We start from the raw sequence: 14,477 nt of genomic DNA, 5'->3' as shown, positions 1-14,477 counted from the left end.
CGAATCTCACTTCATCTCCCAATGTGACTTTTTCCAAGTTATGTACTTTCACTTTATATTATTGTACTTTCTAAGATTTCTAGGATTTTGTAGAATTGTAAACACCATTGCCAAACAGTGAAGTGAAGACATAGTAAAGGAAACTGGGCTTATAATTTCTAATTATACGTTTGGAATCGTCAACCCACATTGAGCAAGCGTGGTAATTAATACTCAAACCTTGTGAGAAAATGCCTTTAGTAAGCAGTGGCTGTTGATGATGATGATGATGACAATGCTGAAGTACGCAATCTTTTTGTAAAAAAAGCTAAAATCTCTTAGCATTACGTAACATGTTTTATTCACAAAAAGATAGTATTTGTAGTCTGTTGAATGTAGCCTACCTCAGGGTAAACAAACTGAAACCCTCTTCCCACACAACATATGGTCTTGTTGTAATCGTATTCTCTTGATATCGATTGTCGTAGAGACAATAAATGTCTCATAAGACACGATTCGAGTGCGGACTTGTTTAAAAATATTACATGTTTCATTTTGATCTTATTCCACACGTGTACTATGACTTACGGCACTTCGTGTGTGAAGGAGTGAAGTATCATTGAGATCTCCATATTGTAACTTTCATTCACATGAATGGCTAGTACATGATAATAAATATACTGCCTCTTTGGTCGAGTGGTCAGAAGTGCGACTGCCAAGGGATCTCGGGTTCGATTACCGGGTAAGTATTACTGGGCTTCGTTGATCTAAGGTCCCATAGGGTTCCAAGAGTGAGGGAACAGAGAGTGAACCTGTGTTTGCGTACACACTTCTGCACTAGAGCATCTCATGTATAGTGGACTAGTTTAGTTATACAGCTTGGCCACCGTGATCGAAACCGATCGGGAGATTTATATCTTAGAAAGAAAAAGTGTAAAAAGTTCCTGTAACCTTTCCGAAGATAAATATAAATAAATGAAAGGCAATGAAACTCAGTGCCACCAAGAACACGTTCCAACAAAATTCAGGCCATTTATTAAGCCCTGAGGTAAGCTCAGTACTTATTCACATTATCCCACCATTCCACTGTTTCATGTTTCTTCGCGGTGAGAAAGAAAGTAAATTCAGTCGTAAATAATAAATCTTGTACATAATGTAGGCAGCGAACCGAAGTAGCGACAGGTGACGCCATTTGTTACGCTAAGCTTCTGAATTAAAATAGATAGTACTTGCTTTAGGCAGATAACATGAAAGTACTGAATGCTATGAATACATAGTCATTTGCATACATTTGTGAATATATTTATTTAAGTCTATTTATACAATGTACACTCACTTTTCACCATTTGTGTTATAAGTCCCATGTAATAGGGGGTGAGCCTATTGCCATATACTGGGCATAATTCCAGACTCCGTGCTACCACTGAGAAATTTTCGAAACACCGAAAAAAACCCAGTAATACTTTGCCCGACCCGGAAATCGAATCCGAGACCCCTTGTCCGGCAGTCGCACTTGTGACCACTCGACCAACGAGGCAGTTGCTGTAATATACACCTCTGCCTAACCCTTCAAGGATAAAAAGGCGTGACGTTGGTATTTAACTAAGGGTGTTTTGGCTTTTACCACGTGACATAGAATTGATGTTACTGAAGACGCCCACTTGCTTTTAACATAATGTTACATATACTATAACCTCTCTAACTTTCTCATCAATTGTACTAGTTGAAGTAAGGTCCACAGTCCACCCACTTGTTTCTAAAATTAGTACTTTTTGTTAAACAAACCGTTCACTTTTATTATTACAAAGGGTTTCTTCAAGAGGTTCGGTTAAGAAAATATGTACCTATTCTTTGTTTCAGATTTTAAAACGCCTTGGTTTTTAAACCGTTTCTTTATCATTAAAATTAGTTCAAAGAGCATTAACATTTTGTATTTTTGTTAAGTACACATTAAGATAGAGTTAATATCAGAAGAAAATTAAAAAGAAAAAGATAGAGTTAGTTAGAGAAAATTAAATATCACAGAGTAAATATCAGAGAAAGTTTACCTCAATGTTTAAAAAAAGTTCTTTAATAAATTAATTTTACAATACGTAGCCACCGATTTATTGTCCTTATCTAGACGCAAGCTAAAATCTCTGTTAAGATTTCCTAGTTCTGTTAACTTATTGCAGTCGCCTGTGCGGAATGTTAGCATTAGATATAAATGCAATCAATAATTCATAAGTAGCAGGGACTCTTTAGCTCACTACTCGTTCGAGTGCGATGGACTTTCTGCTTCGCTTCACATTCGATTTATGTGTGATCGTTGCTGCGCTTGCTGGCCGCGTAAAGTGACTTTTCCCATGAATTTCATTCAACCAGTGCAGAGCAATATTGCACATTTATTTGCTGCGGAACATTCCCCACATTCGTGAAACAGTTTCCACATTAGTGGCATTCACCAAGTGTTCTGTATCTGATTCGTGGAAGCACTGAAACGGCACCTGTTTTAATCCGGCACAATCTGCGCGCTGCTCAGCTCTCCCCACGCAATGCTCGCCCATCCACACGGACGCAAAGTGGCGTAGTTAATGGTAATCATCTCTTATCGTCGCTATTGAATCTATTGGAGATTCAATTTCAGTAACCGTTTTAGCGAAAAATTGTTTTACTCAGCGCAGCTGCCTATCTGTGTGGCGCACGGCCACAATTTGTCACGGCCTCGTCGCCAATATGGTGGAACTAGATAAAATTACACTTTATAGCGCCTTGTTTGTCGTTCCATTGGATTTTTGGGACGGTCTGAGAAGATTCGGTTGGGTTTTCAGAAAAAAAGACTTAGGTATTAGTTTCCAGGTGCTGGCTATTGTTAGTTTTTAATTAAAGTTAAATTGAAACAAAATATGAGGTGTCCCCTGGACGTTGTCGCTTGTAATAATCTTGTGTACACTGTTGATATAATCCTCGGCTGGGATTCTGGTTAACCGTATCCACAAACAACTCCTTTGACGAAAGTAACTAAACCGTGGCAATAACGTGCGAAATCTCGGGGGAGCACAACTTCTGTAGCCAATTACAAACTACTGTTTCACGAATAATATTATTACAATCCCAGATTACTGCGGAAATTGTTACAACCGAAACCGATTTTAGTTTAAATGATCAGAAATTTACATAGTAATTAGTGCGGTAAATTGCTTTAAATACATATCGGATTGGGGTGGAGATATGGGAGTTGCTGATACATACGTTTCAAGGTCAAATTGTAGGCATACCTTCTATGTATAGTATGGTACCAAATCTGTTTAGATCACCTATGTGAAGAGAGGTGTTTTTGCTTACCTACTACCCATAAAATCATTAGACCAGTTTGTTAAGACTATCTAATGACCTACCTAAGGCTTTAAGGTTCTGTTGAGCAAAGTTTTCTTGAAGTTTAACTTTTATTTGCATTTTCCACAGTATAATAAAACAACTAAAAAGTCTTTCAGTAAATCAGTTAACATGTCATACACATTCAGGTCACATGTTAACGAAACACAGTAATTTAATCTAAGTTGAAATAAACATGACAATATACTGTAATTCAGTAGTTTCACTGTAATTAATGTGTTCAGTATTCAGTCGGTATTATAAAGAATAAAACATGCGACAATACTGTGAGTACTGCCATGTGAAATTAATTTGGTGGCCATAATGAATTCAGCTGTAAATATGGAACTAGAACAAACTAAATCATTTGAATTTGCCAAGCTAATTTATTATTTATATTAATGGCCGTTTGATATAAATTATGGATTCATTCATGTTATACGTTTTAATGCCCCAAATTGTATACGTTGAATAGCTTGTTATTGTGTTCAGGAATGAATAGTGGATGTTGTACAGAAATTAGCGGTATTGGTTGCATTCAATGATTGAATGATCTAATCATTCAATTCAATTATTAATTTCACTGATAATATATTCAAAATGTTTTAACTCTTTCCAAAAACTAAATAAGGTTCAAAGTCAAAACGACAGTTTCTATTAGATCGATCTGCTTCCTTACCTCTTGCCCTGGGTTTGGTGAGTAGCTTGGACACGATCTCATCGTAAGCACCTTCGTGTGCCACTCCTGAGTCCTTCACCAGTTTCTCCTTCACTGCTATGCAGATATTGCTCTTCGCGAGTAAGGCTTCCAACTCTTCGAATGCCTGAAACAAAAGTATGATCAGTAATGGTGTAATATTAATTGTAATAGTTATTATTATTTTTAATGAATAGATTAGAAAAGAAACAGTGTTCATAAGTGAATGTTAGAAAGAGAGGGCATGATTAAAGAAGTGTACTTGGTAATTGATGATTGGATAGACTGAGTTAGAAGTAAGATAAAAGAAATAGACGTGAGAGAGATTCCAAGGTGGCGTGAGAGTATTGACTTAGAATCAAGTGTATGAGAGCCATGCTTCAACAGGACTTGTAAGTTTCGAGTGTCCACGTTCGGCAGCGATTGCTTAATTACCATCAGGTGATCTGTCGGGTAGTTTATCGGCCTATACCATAAAGAAATAGTACCCGACCTGTCACTTCTCACTAAGAGATATTAATAGAAAAAAAAGATGACAGAGAATGAGATGTAATGGTTAGTTAACAGTCCCAATCAACTGTATAACTTATGGTCAGCAGTCGTACATATACGATCACTCGATAAACGAGGCGAAATTATGTCCATTTGTATAGTGATTTTAATACAAAAAGCAGCTGGTATTACCAGGTGCCCGAAACGCCGCTAGTAAATAAGATACGTTGCCAATTATTATAATACGGCCGGATTAAAACAAATTCAAACGATTTGTATAATAAGGCCATTGCTTTAAATGTTATTGTTCTATTTATTTTAGTGCTGTGTAGATTAAAATAATTGTTTTCACATTTAAAACGGTAAACATTACATATCACAGCTTGTTTTTGTCCGAGCTAATTGTAATAGTCAGATAATGTTTAACTTGTTTTTACCTAAAACTATTTACGTAGACTGCAGTTACTGAATAATTTAAATTTTCACATAATAATTTCAAAAGTGATAATAATAATAATAATAATAAGTCCGCAAGGCAGCTTGTGGCGAGCTGTTGGGCAGTGGCGACCCCACGGACCTGACTCCCGGGAGAGGCCCTACTTCTTAACTCCGGTTAGTACTCGTGACTATCCGGAGTGGCCTCTCCTACCTCACTCTTGCCTTAATCGGCTGGTTTGAGTGGAGATTCGCAAGAGTGGAGTTGCCTTCAGCTCCACTTGGGGGAAGGACGTATCCCAGTAAGATGCTGGTAGGGGTCTTGACCGTACTTCCGGGATTGCTCTGATAGCCGTGGGATGCCCCCCCTTCCTCAAGCAGCTCAACGGATGTTGCTTCCCTTGTCGCTACATGCTAGCGGCCGTTTCCGGGGGCCCACTATTGAGTTTGCAAGTCACCCCCTGCCTGTTTATCCGTATTTTTCAATATTGGTCAGGGGCAGGGGCCATAGTCCCCATAGTTAACCGGTTAACTATTCCACAGCCACCCACACCCATATCCCTATCATTTCCTTTTACCATATCTCGCAATAGTCCTGCATCAACCGGGGATTGTCCTTTGGTGTACTTCCATAGTGCATACAGGGATAATCGCCGGCTGATGTCCCATTACATTTAGATCAAAATTGTTCCACGGGCCTCTGCGAGTTGGCTTCGGCCCCTCGTACGCCTTCCAAAGGTCCGGGACCCTGTGGTCCCGAGATTATGTAAAGAACAAACATAATAATAATAATAATAATAATAACCTTTATTGTACACCTTTAGATAAATTCAGCATAAAATAACAACGTATAGGATTAAAGTGCACAAAGGCGGCCTTATCGCTTATAGCGATCTCTTCCAGGCAACCTTTGGGTGGAAGGAGCTGTTGAGTGGTAGTGGAGGTGGCTCTAGGTGTAGGTGTTATTTACATAGAATATATAATAACATACATACACGTATACGTATACATACATAAGCATACATATTTATATATATATATATACATACATACATACATACAAACATACATACATACAAGAAAAAAGAAAAAAGAGAAAAACATAAATACTAATTATGATATAAATGACAGAATAAGTGACAGTAAGTAATAAAAAAATAAATAAATAAATAAATAACAAGGAAAATAGTGAACTACAGCGTGGAGAGGTAATGTTTCCTCACGAGCACCTTAAACGACGCGAGGGACTGTGCTTGTCTGACTGTAAGCGGCAGAGCATTCCAGAGTCGCACGGCCAGAACCGTAAACGATCGGTCGAAGGCTCTGCTCGCATGCTGGGGCATCTCAAGCTTCAATTCCTCCGATGACCGTACTGGTCTAGAATGTGTGTCATGGAAGAACTTAAAACGTTCTTTGAGGTAATGGGGGGTAGTAGGATTGAACAGTATATTGTATAGAAGAGATAAGATATGAGTATTCCGGCGAAGGCGGATCGGCAGCCACTTGAGTTTCGCGCGATATTCAGAAATGTGGTCATATTTGCGTAATCCAAATATGAACCTTATACTAAAATTTTGGAGTCGCTCAAGTTTATCTAACTGCACTTCGGTAAGATCCGGATAGCTGACGTCGGCATAATCGAGAATGGGAAGGAGCAGTGATTGAGCTAGCGCAATTTTAGTAGCAGTCGGAAGAAAGTTTCGAAGTCTACGCAAAGACTTCGCCGACGCAAACGTTTTCCGGCAGACTTGTCCCAGTTGAGGTCCCCAGGTAAAGTCACGGTCCAAAACAATACCCAAGTCTTTCACCGTGTCACTATATGGTATTGTAGTACCGTTGAAGACTACGGGTGGGATCTGTGTCCACGTGATCTTGCATCGTAGACGGGGGCTACCGACAACAATGACCTGGGTCTTCGTGGGGTTTACCTTTAAACCGTAGGCCGTACTCCATTCCGATATTCGAGCCAAGTCGGTGTTCACCATCTTGACCGCTTCGGAGAATTCGTTGGGAGGTGCCTGAGAGTAAATTTGCAGGTCGTCGGCATACAGGTGGTAGGAAGAGAGAAGTTCACTAGAGATGGAATTTATAAAAATTGCGAAGAGTAAAGGAGAAAGAACGCCCCCTGCGGTACGCCAGCAGCCGTGTCAGACCAGGAAGAGTATGAACCCTCGACGGCAACAGCTGCCGGCGGCCACACAGGTAACTACGAAAGAAATCAATCACAGTTGGAGATATGTTAAGAGAGCTCAGTATTCCAAGCAGTATGTCGAAATCAACGGTATTGAAGGCGTTGCTAAAATCTAACAAGGTAAGGAGAGTGAGATTGCCATTTTCAATACCGCATCGTATGTCGTCAGTAATGTGAACTAGAGCCGTAGTGGTACTATGTCCCGGACGAAACCCGGATTGGTAGGGATTAAGGAGACGGTGTTTGGTAAGGAAAGTACTAAGCTGGTTATAGATGAGTCGTTCTAGGACCTTGGAAAGGAAAGGTAATATGGAAATAGGACGATAGTCGGAAAAGGATTCAGGATTTGGTTTTTAGGGAGCGGTGTGATTTGCGCTTCCTTCCAAGCAGAAGGAAAAACGCCACTGGATAAGGAATAGTTAAGGATATGACAGATGACAGGAAGGATTTCATCCAAGACAGGGAGTATCATCTTACGGCTGACACTGTCACTCCCTACTGCATTGGAACTGATGGATAATATGCTCTTTCTAACATCACAAGCTGTGAGTTGATTGAAGAAGAATGGTGGGTAGTCGGGAGAGGGAAGAGAAGAAAGATAGTTTAAAGTCTTAGATTTGATAGACCCATTAATATAGGGTGAAGAAGAGAAGTGTTTGTTAAGAGATTCAAAATCTAAGTCTTTGGTGATAGCATGCGGACGTTGTTTACCAACACCCATCGACCTTAAGAATCTCCAGATCTTGGCTGGATCACCATTTTCCACGGACTCATGAATGTGGCGGCGTTGTGCATCCCTACACATCCTGTTGCTTCGATTACGAGCTGCAATATACTCCTCACGGTTTGCCGGATTTGGTTGGCGTTTAAATTTATCTTTAGCTGCTGCCTTTCTGTGTAGCATGACCCTGATATCATCTGTCAACCACGGCGCTGGCGCATGCTTAATTTTTACTGGACGAATCGGAGCATGTACATCATACAGTTCGTTGAGTTTATTACTAAACACCTTAATTTTATCATCGATCGCCTCAGCGTCACGGAGCTCAGACCAGTCTATGTTGCCGGCATCCTCACGAAGCCTGTCAAGACCCATGCTACCAAAATTGCGCTGAAGGAGTGTTTTAGGTTTAGATTTAGGAGGAGAGAGTTTGTAGGAAAGGAAGATAAGGTCATGGTAGGAGAAATTGTCAGCAGAACATTGTCCGTGCTTGACAACGTGCTGGTCTGACGAGACAAGGATAAGATCAAGAAGAGAAGGTGAACAGTTAGGAAAGTGGTGAGTGGCACTTAGAGGAAGAAGAGACAAGTTGAAGGATTGAGCGATGGATTGAAGTGAAGAGGAGCGAGAATCTTGTTTTAGGAGACAGGTGGTGACGTGGTGATACTTCTTTAAGGGTGAATATTATCCAAAAACTTCTTTCTCCTTGGGCGAGAAGAGAAGGAGTGTCAGACTCTTACTGACTAAAAACCAAACCGTTCCTACTCCTGCTTTTGGAACCAGCTCTGAGACGTTACTACAGTCAAACACTCACATGCCTTTTCCCTCAAAGAACAAGTATAAAGAAATGCGAATAATGACAATTAAACCTATTTTACAATTTAACACCCCAACCTAATTTGATTAAGGTGTTACAGAGCATCTATAGGTATTTGATCTATTTCCACTCAACCAGTTACATTCACAACAGTAATTAACCACTAAACCTCAAATCTTCAGCTCCAACTAGTCGGCTGATGTAATTGCCTTTCCATGAATACATGCCTTGTTCATTAGCTCCTAATCCATCACCGTTTACCTCAAATTAAACGTACGGTCAACGGCTGCATTCATATTCATGACGTCACATCAATTTATCAGGCCCTAACATGGTTGCTTGTGGTGTTGTGACACGATTAGTTGGGCCTCCTGGTTACTAGTTAATCTTGATTAGAAGTGAGATTAGCTGCTTTGCTAAACATTGTTTGGTTGGGTTGCTTTCTATGTGCTTTGTGTCTGGTTTAGTGTAAGGAAGATAAAGGTTTGGTGATATTAATTTGGCTGGTGAATATGATATTTTATTATTATGGTCTTGGCTTTCTCACGTAACTGTTTGTGTTTGACGAGGAACTCGACTAGTTTCAAGCCATGCTAGAGGCTCATGAACGCTGCTACGCTGCCTCTACCTTTGGTTGGATAGTAATCGAGTTCGTCGTAAAACAGTTACGTGAGTAAGCTGATAAAAAAAATATTATTTTAGTATGTCTCCCGAAACTTATAATACATGGTGTGGATACATGAACTAGGACGCCACTCACCTTGATCCCATAACTAGACTCTTCATAGATGATGGAGACGTAGCTCCACTCCAACTTCTTGACAATCTCCACCATGGCGCGCACCTGGTGGTGGTCCGAAGGTATCGTGCGCGTGAAGTACTCGAACCGGGCCTTGTTTGATAGCTCCGGTGATGTTGAGAAGAATGAAACCTGGTCAAAGATAAAATTCTATAGTGTGCGTCTCTTGATAAAATAAATACATGTTAAAGAATATATTTTTAAAAGCCCTAACCTTGTCTTAGTTTTAATACCTCTGAATAGTCGTTAAAATCTGAATTTACACAACAAACTATGTATTTGTAACTACAAAATTACCTAGACACAGAAATAGCAACATAATTAACTCACTTGTGGTATTTTGAACAGGCGCAGCAGATTAGCGACCTGCACGGAAGTGACGCTGGACGCCGCACCAACAACGCCAGATATCACCTTCCGGACAGCTGTCGCATTGCACGCGTACTCCGCATCGTCTATGTTGCTTATTGAACCTTGGAGAACAGTACAACATGTTAATCACCATACTAGCTTATTATAGTTGAATTTAAAAGGTATTGTAGGTACACAGATTTTACCTTTTATAAAATCCACAGCCATCTCAAGCCCGTAAGTATCCTTATCACAATCATCTAAGATATGAGCTCCAACAGTCACGCCGGGTATCAGTCTCAAGTCATTATTAATAATATCCAAAGTATACAACATCGTCTCCAACGCCTGCACGCCTCCTTGAGGCATCACCGGCCCACACGTCATGTTATCTGACCTCTCGTGGACCATCATCAACCCTCCCAGTACCAAATCTCCTTCAATCACTGCTTCCCTCTTTATAGGCCAGTGCTGATGTTTCTTGTCCTTCATCTCTCCGACTTGGTCGTTGGACATGTTCACCCAATCACTCTTCGTTTCTTGCTTGGGAGTAATTTCATAATCCACCAAGTGCATACCATCTTTTAAATTGAATATTGGATAGAACTCCTCAGGCTTATCAGCAAAGAATGTTGGATCATACATTTGTCCAGGTTTGTGCTTGTGCCTGTGGTGATGCCTGTTTCTCTTGTGGAAGACGGAGTCCTCAATATTTAAGGTGTCGACTGAATGCCTCATTTCCGTGTAGTGTATCGTGGTGATGAGTAGACAGATCGCCAACCACCGCTTACCGGGACGCATGTTAGAGATGGATCTATCATACCATTACGGCTGAATATCTGATCCATGTTGATCGGCGTGCATTCATTTTAATCTGTAACAATGGAAAGGTTGTCATTAATTTTGTGGCTTGAAACGAATACCTAGTGAGTTCGAGAAATGTATAGTGGTTACGTGAGCCCTTGGGAAAGTTAATCAAAATGTTGGCTCTCCATCTATCATTCTAGACACAATAAGCCGACCGAATACAATTCTTGTGTGTATTTGTCAACTCTTCGTAAGCTAATGTGGTTTGACGGAGTAATATTACAGGGCCGCGTTGTGTCGACCCATATCAACAAACCGAAATTATTTACTATCACACCTTTGTACCAGGTTACGGCCAAAAGCATCGGAAACAGGATATGGTTGAGGACGTTATTTGTTGTCTTGGCCTGAGCTTGATATCAAAGGAACATTGGCGAGGTTAAACACGTGTTGGTGGCAGCGCTTAATTGATTTTGGTTTTAATATAAGCGAAGAACATTGTTTGTTTAGAAACAAAACAAGACAAGCGTAAAATTGTCTGAATAAAGACAAATAAAAATGCAATAGCACGAATAATAAAAGTGTAAAACCCACCCAAGTACATAATCCTTCCATTTAAAAAAAGCAATGTGGAAGAAACCGGGAAGAAAGTCCATTACGTGAAACCGAAAATGTTACAGAAAATTGTGGAGAGCCTTAAAATTTTCAGGACTTTTTAAAAAGTTTGCGAACATCGTGTAAGATATCTTTGGGAGCGTCAAATTTTAAAGGAAAAGGAAAACAAATCGTTTAATGGAAGGTAGTCTTTGAAGTCCTACTTCTGTTTACGATTACAAATCAGATTTAGATGTTTGATTATTTTGTATTCAGAATTTAACTAATTACTCGTTCATTTAGAAATGAGCGAGGAGTAATAAAAGGAATTTATGAAGACAGTTTTCGGAGTTTGTTCGTCATATTTCTTGGGTTGTTTTATAAATATATCTTTGTTTGAGGATAATAAGCGCTCAAAATAGTTTATTTACTCTCATTCAGTATTTTATTCTCTCTCTCGTCACACTTTTTATCCCAAAAGGGGTAGATAGACGTGCCATTGTACAATGTACACCCACTTTTCATCATTTGTGTTATAAGTTCCATGTATAGGTAGGTAGGTACATGGCTATAGGCTCACCTATCGCCATGTACCGGGCTTATTTTCAGACTCCATGCAACTACTAAGAATTTTCTAAAAACCGAAAGAAGCCCAGTAATTCTTTACCCGACCCGGGAATCGAACCTCTTGTCGTCCACGACGACGCTGCCAACGAGGTACTATTTATCAATACATGTTGAATTTTTAAAACTTAAATTAATATGATGAACATATCACAGTTTTAGCATCTGAAATAGCAATTTCAGAAACCAGCAGGGTTCATTCAATATAATTTGAATGTTATGGCCACGATTTCTCTAAATGTGGATTGGTCACGATTTTTCATGGCTTTGTCACAAAACGAAGATTTATGTTGAATTCACAAGTCACTTGTGGACTTGCTAACTTACAATTTCAAGTTGACCGACTTTTAAACAAGAATCGTTTAATATTTTATCGGGTTTTATATTGTTCGAACTGGATTCTGGATGAATTTGTGTATTATTTGTTAACGTCTTGGTTTTTAAAGTCCAGTCGAGACTGACTCGTTGGTCGAGTGGTCGCAAGTGCGACTTCTGGGCAAGAGGAGGACCTCTTGCCCAGAAGTGCCCGGGAATCGAACTCAGGAGAGTTCGATTCCCGGGTCAAAGTATTGCTGGGCTTTTTTCGGTTTATCGAAAATTTCTCAGTATTAGCACGGAGTCTGGGATTGTGCCCAGTATATGGCAATAGGCTCACCCCCTATTACATGGGACTTATAACATAAATGACGATAAGTGGGTGTACATTGTACAGTGGCTTTACGTGCCATAACGTGCACATCTGCCTTCCCCGTCTGGGATAAAAGGCGTGACGATACAATACGATTCAAACTAATCCATGGCTCACAATTTTCATTGTTCCCGAGTATTGTGTGCGTTACCAGAATTGGAGTGTGTGCCGTCATAAATCTGGCTGCTATACCAACAATAATGTTTGACTTTGTACTTGTGACTATCGCAAGGGAAGACGCACGCATTGCCGACCGTTTATATTAAACTGAAGTACTGCTCACATGACCCACTTGCATAATACGAAGAATGAAAGCGGTCGGAAAGAAAAGGGATGTAGATATTGCGAATAGAGTTGAATCTTTGTACGAGACACGAACGGGAGAACCAGAAGCAGACTGAACAGTTACTAATGACGATGAATTCTGAACTGTTTAAGCATTTGATTTTAATATTGATTGATTATTGGAAAACAAAGTCACAGTTAAATAATTTATTCCAATTAAACCATAAATACTTAGGTACTTTTGAAACGTCAACAAATAAATAATAGCCAGTCAGCCTGTCCGTTAGTGAAGCTAGGTGCTTGTTTCAAAGTGTAGCTTCGAATAGAGAAGAACGAACAAGAAACTCCAATTAGCTGAAAATTAATTCTAATGATATTCAGAAGACCACATAGAATAGGGCAACAAACAAACTGCTGGTAAATAAAAGTACATAAAATTTAAACGAAATTAAAAATCAATAGCTGAATGCCCAACCACGCGTGCAGCCGATTACACAAAATGTTTAGGAAATGTTCGTAAAAATTGCGATTTCGAAAATGATTTACGACGACCCAAGCCGACCCGAGCGGAGGCGTCACGAGGATACGTCCCAGCATCCCTAGTCTCGTGTTAAATATAATGTATTCATCCCACACCCACATACTTTGGCTTCAGCCCAGCACCGACGTTTAACACTAAGATTTTAGTATTAGACTGGCTACACTCGTACGGTATCACTCGCTGCTTGGCTCATATTAATCGCAGAGTTATCTTTAATAGCCTAGAGCCTTCCTCAATAAATGGACTATCCAACATAAATATATGTATTCAAATCGAATTAGTAGTTCTTAAGATTAGCTCGAACAAACAAAAAAATAAAGTTTTCTTGAAAAAGTCTAGAATAAGCAAATTACAATAACGTTTGTGTAATCGAAATACTCTTTTATTGGTTTTGGCTGCTGTACCTATAGCCAGCTTAACTCTGCAGCCAATGTCTAGGCTTAAGACTGCATCCGGGTGATCCGTGGATATCGCACGATTTCCGGGGAGGCGGCGAACCTCCTTGCCGGATTACCGCCGTGGGATTTGGAGGCGAAGGTGCTCGCGCACGTGTTCAGTTTGCGCGCCGACGCGTGCCGCCGGGGCGAAACTCCACTGCCGCGCCAGATCAGTGCGTGGCGGGACGAGCTCCGGCGCGATCTCATGGCGGAATGGCAGCAACGACTGTCGCAACCGAGGGCTGGGCTCGCTGTCATCGCAGCGGTAAGTCCCCTCTTTGAGGAGTGGCTAGAGAGGCGCCACGGCGTCCTCACCTACCGCCTGACGCAGGTGCTTACCGGACATGGGAGTTTCGGTAGGTTCCTGTTCCTTATTGGGCGGGAGGAAACGCCCGGGTGTCATCACTGCGAGGACCGCCCGGAGGACACGGTAGAACATACGGTGGCGGTGTGCCCTGCGTGGGCTGAGTCCTCAGGGATGTGGTCGGCGACGGCGACCTCTTGCGCCCGGCACTGGTTCAGGCCATGGTGCGGAGCGAGAGGGACTGGGATGCCGTCTCTTTCTTCTGCGAAGCAGTCATGCTAGCTAAGGAGGAGGCGGGGCGCGTGAGAGAACAAACCTCCTCACGCCCCAGCCGTCGCGAGAGACACTCCGGGCGTCGGGG

General features: G+C 40.8%; 1 protein-coding gene across 1 annotated transcript in view; it reads right to left on the bottom strand.

Moving 5' to 3' along the window:
- Positions 1–14,477, bottom strand: part of LOC118269274 (metabotropic glutamate receptor 2) — a 212,100-nt gene that overhangs the window by 38,682 nt on the left and 158,941 nt on the right. Inside the window, exons 3-6 of the mRNA XM_035584299.2 lie at positions 10,043–10,710; positions 9,816–9,958; positions 9,447–9,617; positions 4,013–4,157 (exon numbers count right to left, since the gene is read on the bottom strand). Of these exons, the coding sequence (XP_035440192.2) occupies positions 4,013–4,157; positions 9,447–9,617; positions 9,816–9,958; positions 10,043–10,637 (1,054 nt within the window). The 5' untranslated portion in view covers positions 10,638–10,710. The remainder of the gene's footprint in view (positions 1–4,012; positions 4,158–9,446; positions 9,618–9,815; positions 9,959–10,042; positions 10,711–14,477) is intronic.

This window comes from Spodoptera frugiperda, chromosome 2, assembly GCF_023101765.2.
Source record: "Spodoptera frugiperda isolate SF20-4 chromosome 2, AGI-APGP_CSIRO_Sfru_2.0, whole genome shotgun sequence".
In the NCBI taxonomy this organism is placed as follows: Eukaryota; Metazoa; Arthropoda; class Insecta; order Lepidoptera; family Noctuidae; genus Spodoptera; species Spodoptera frugiperda.
Note: the sequence above shows the minus strand (reverse complement) of the source record. Positions and strands in the feature narration are given on the sequence as shown.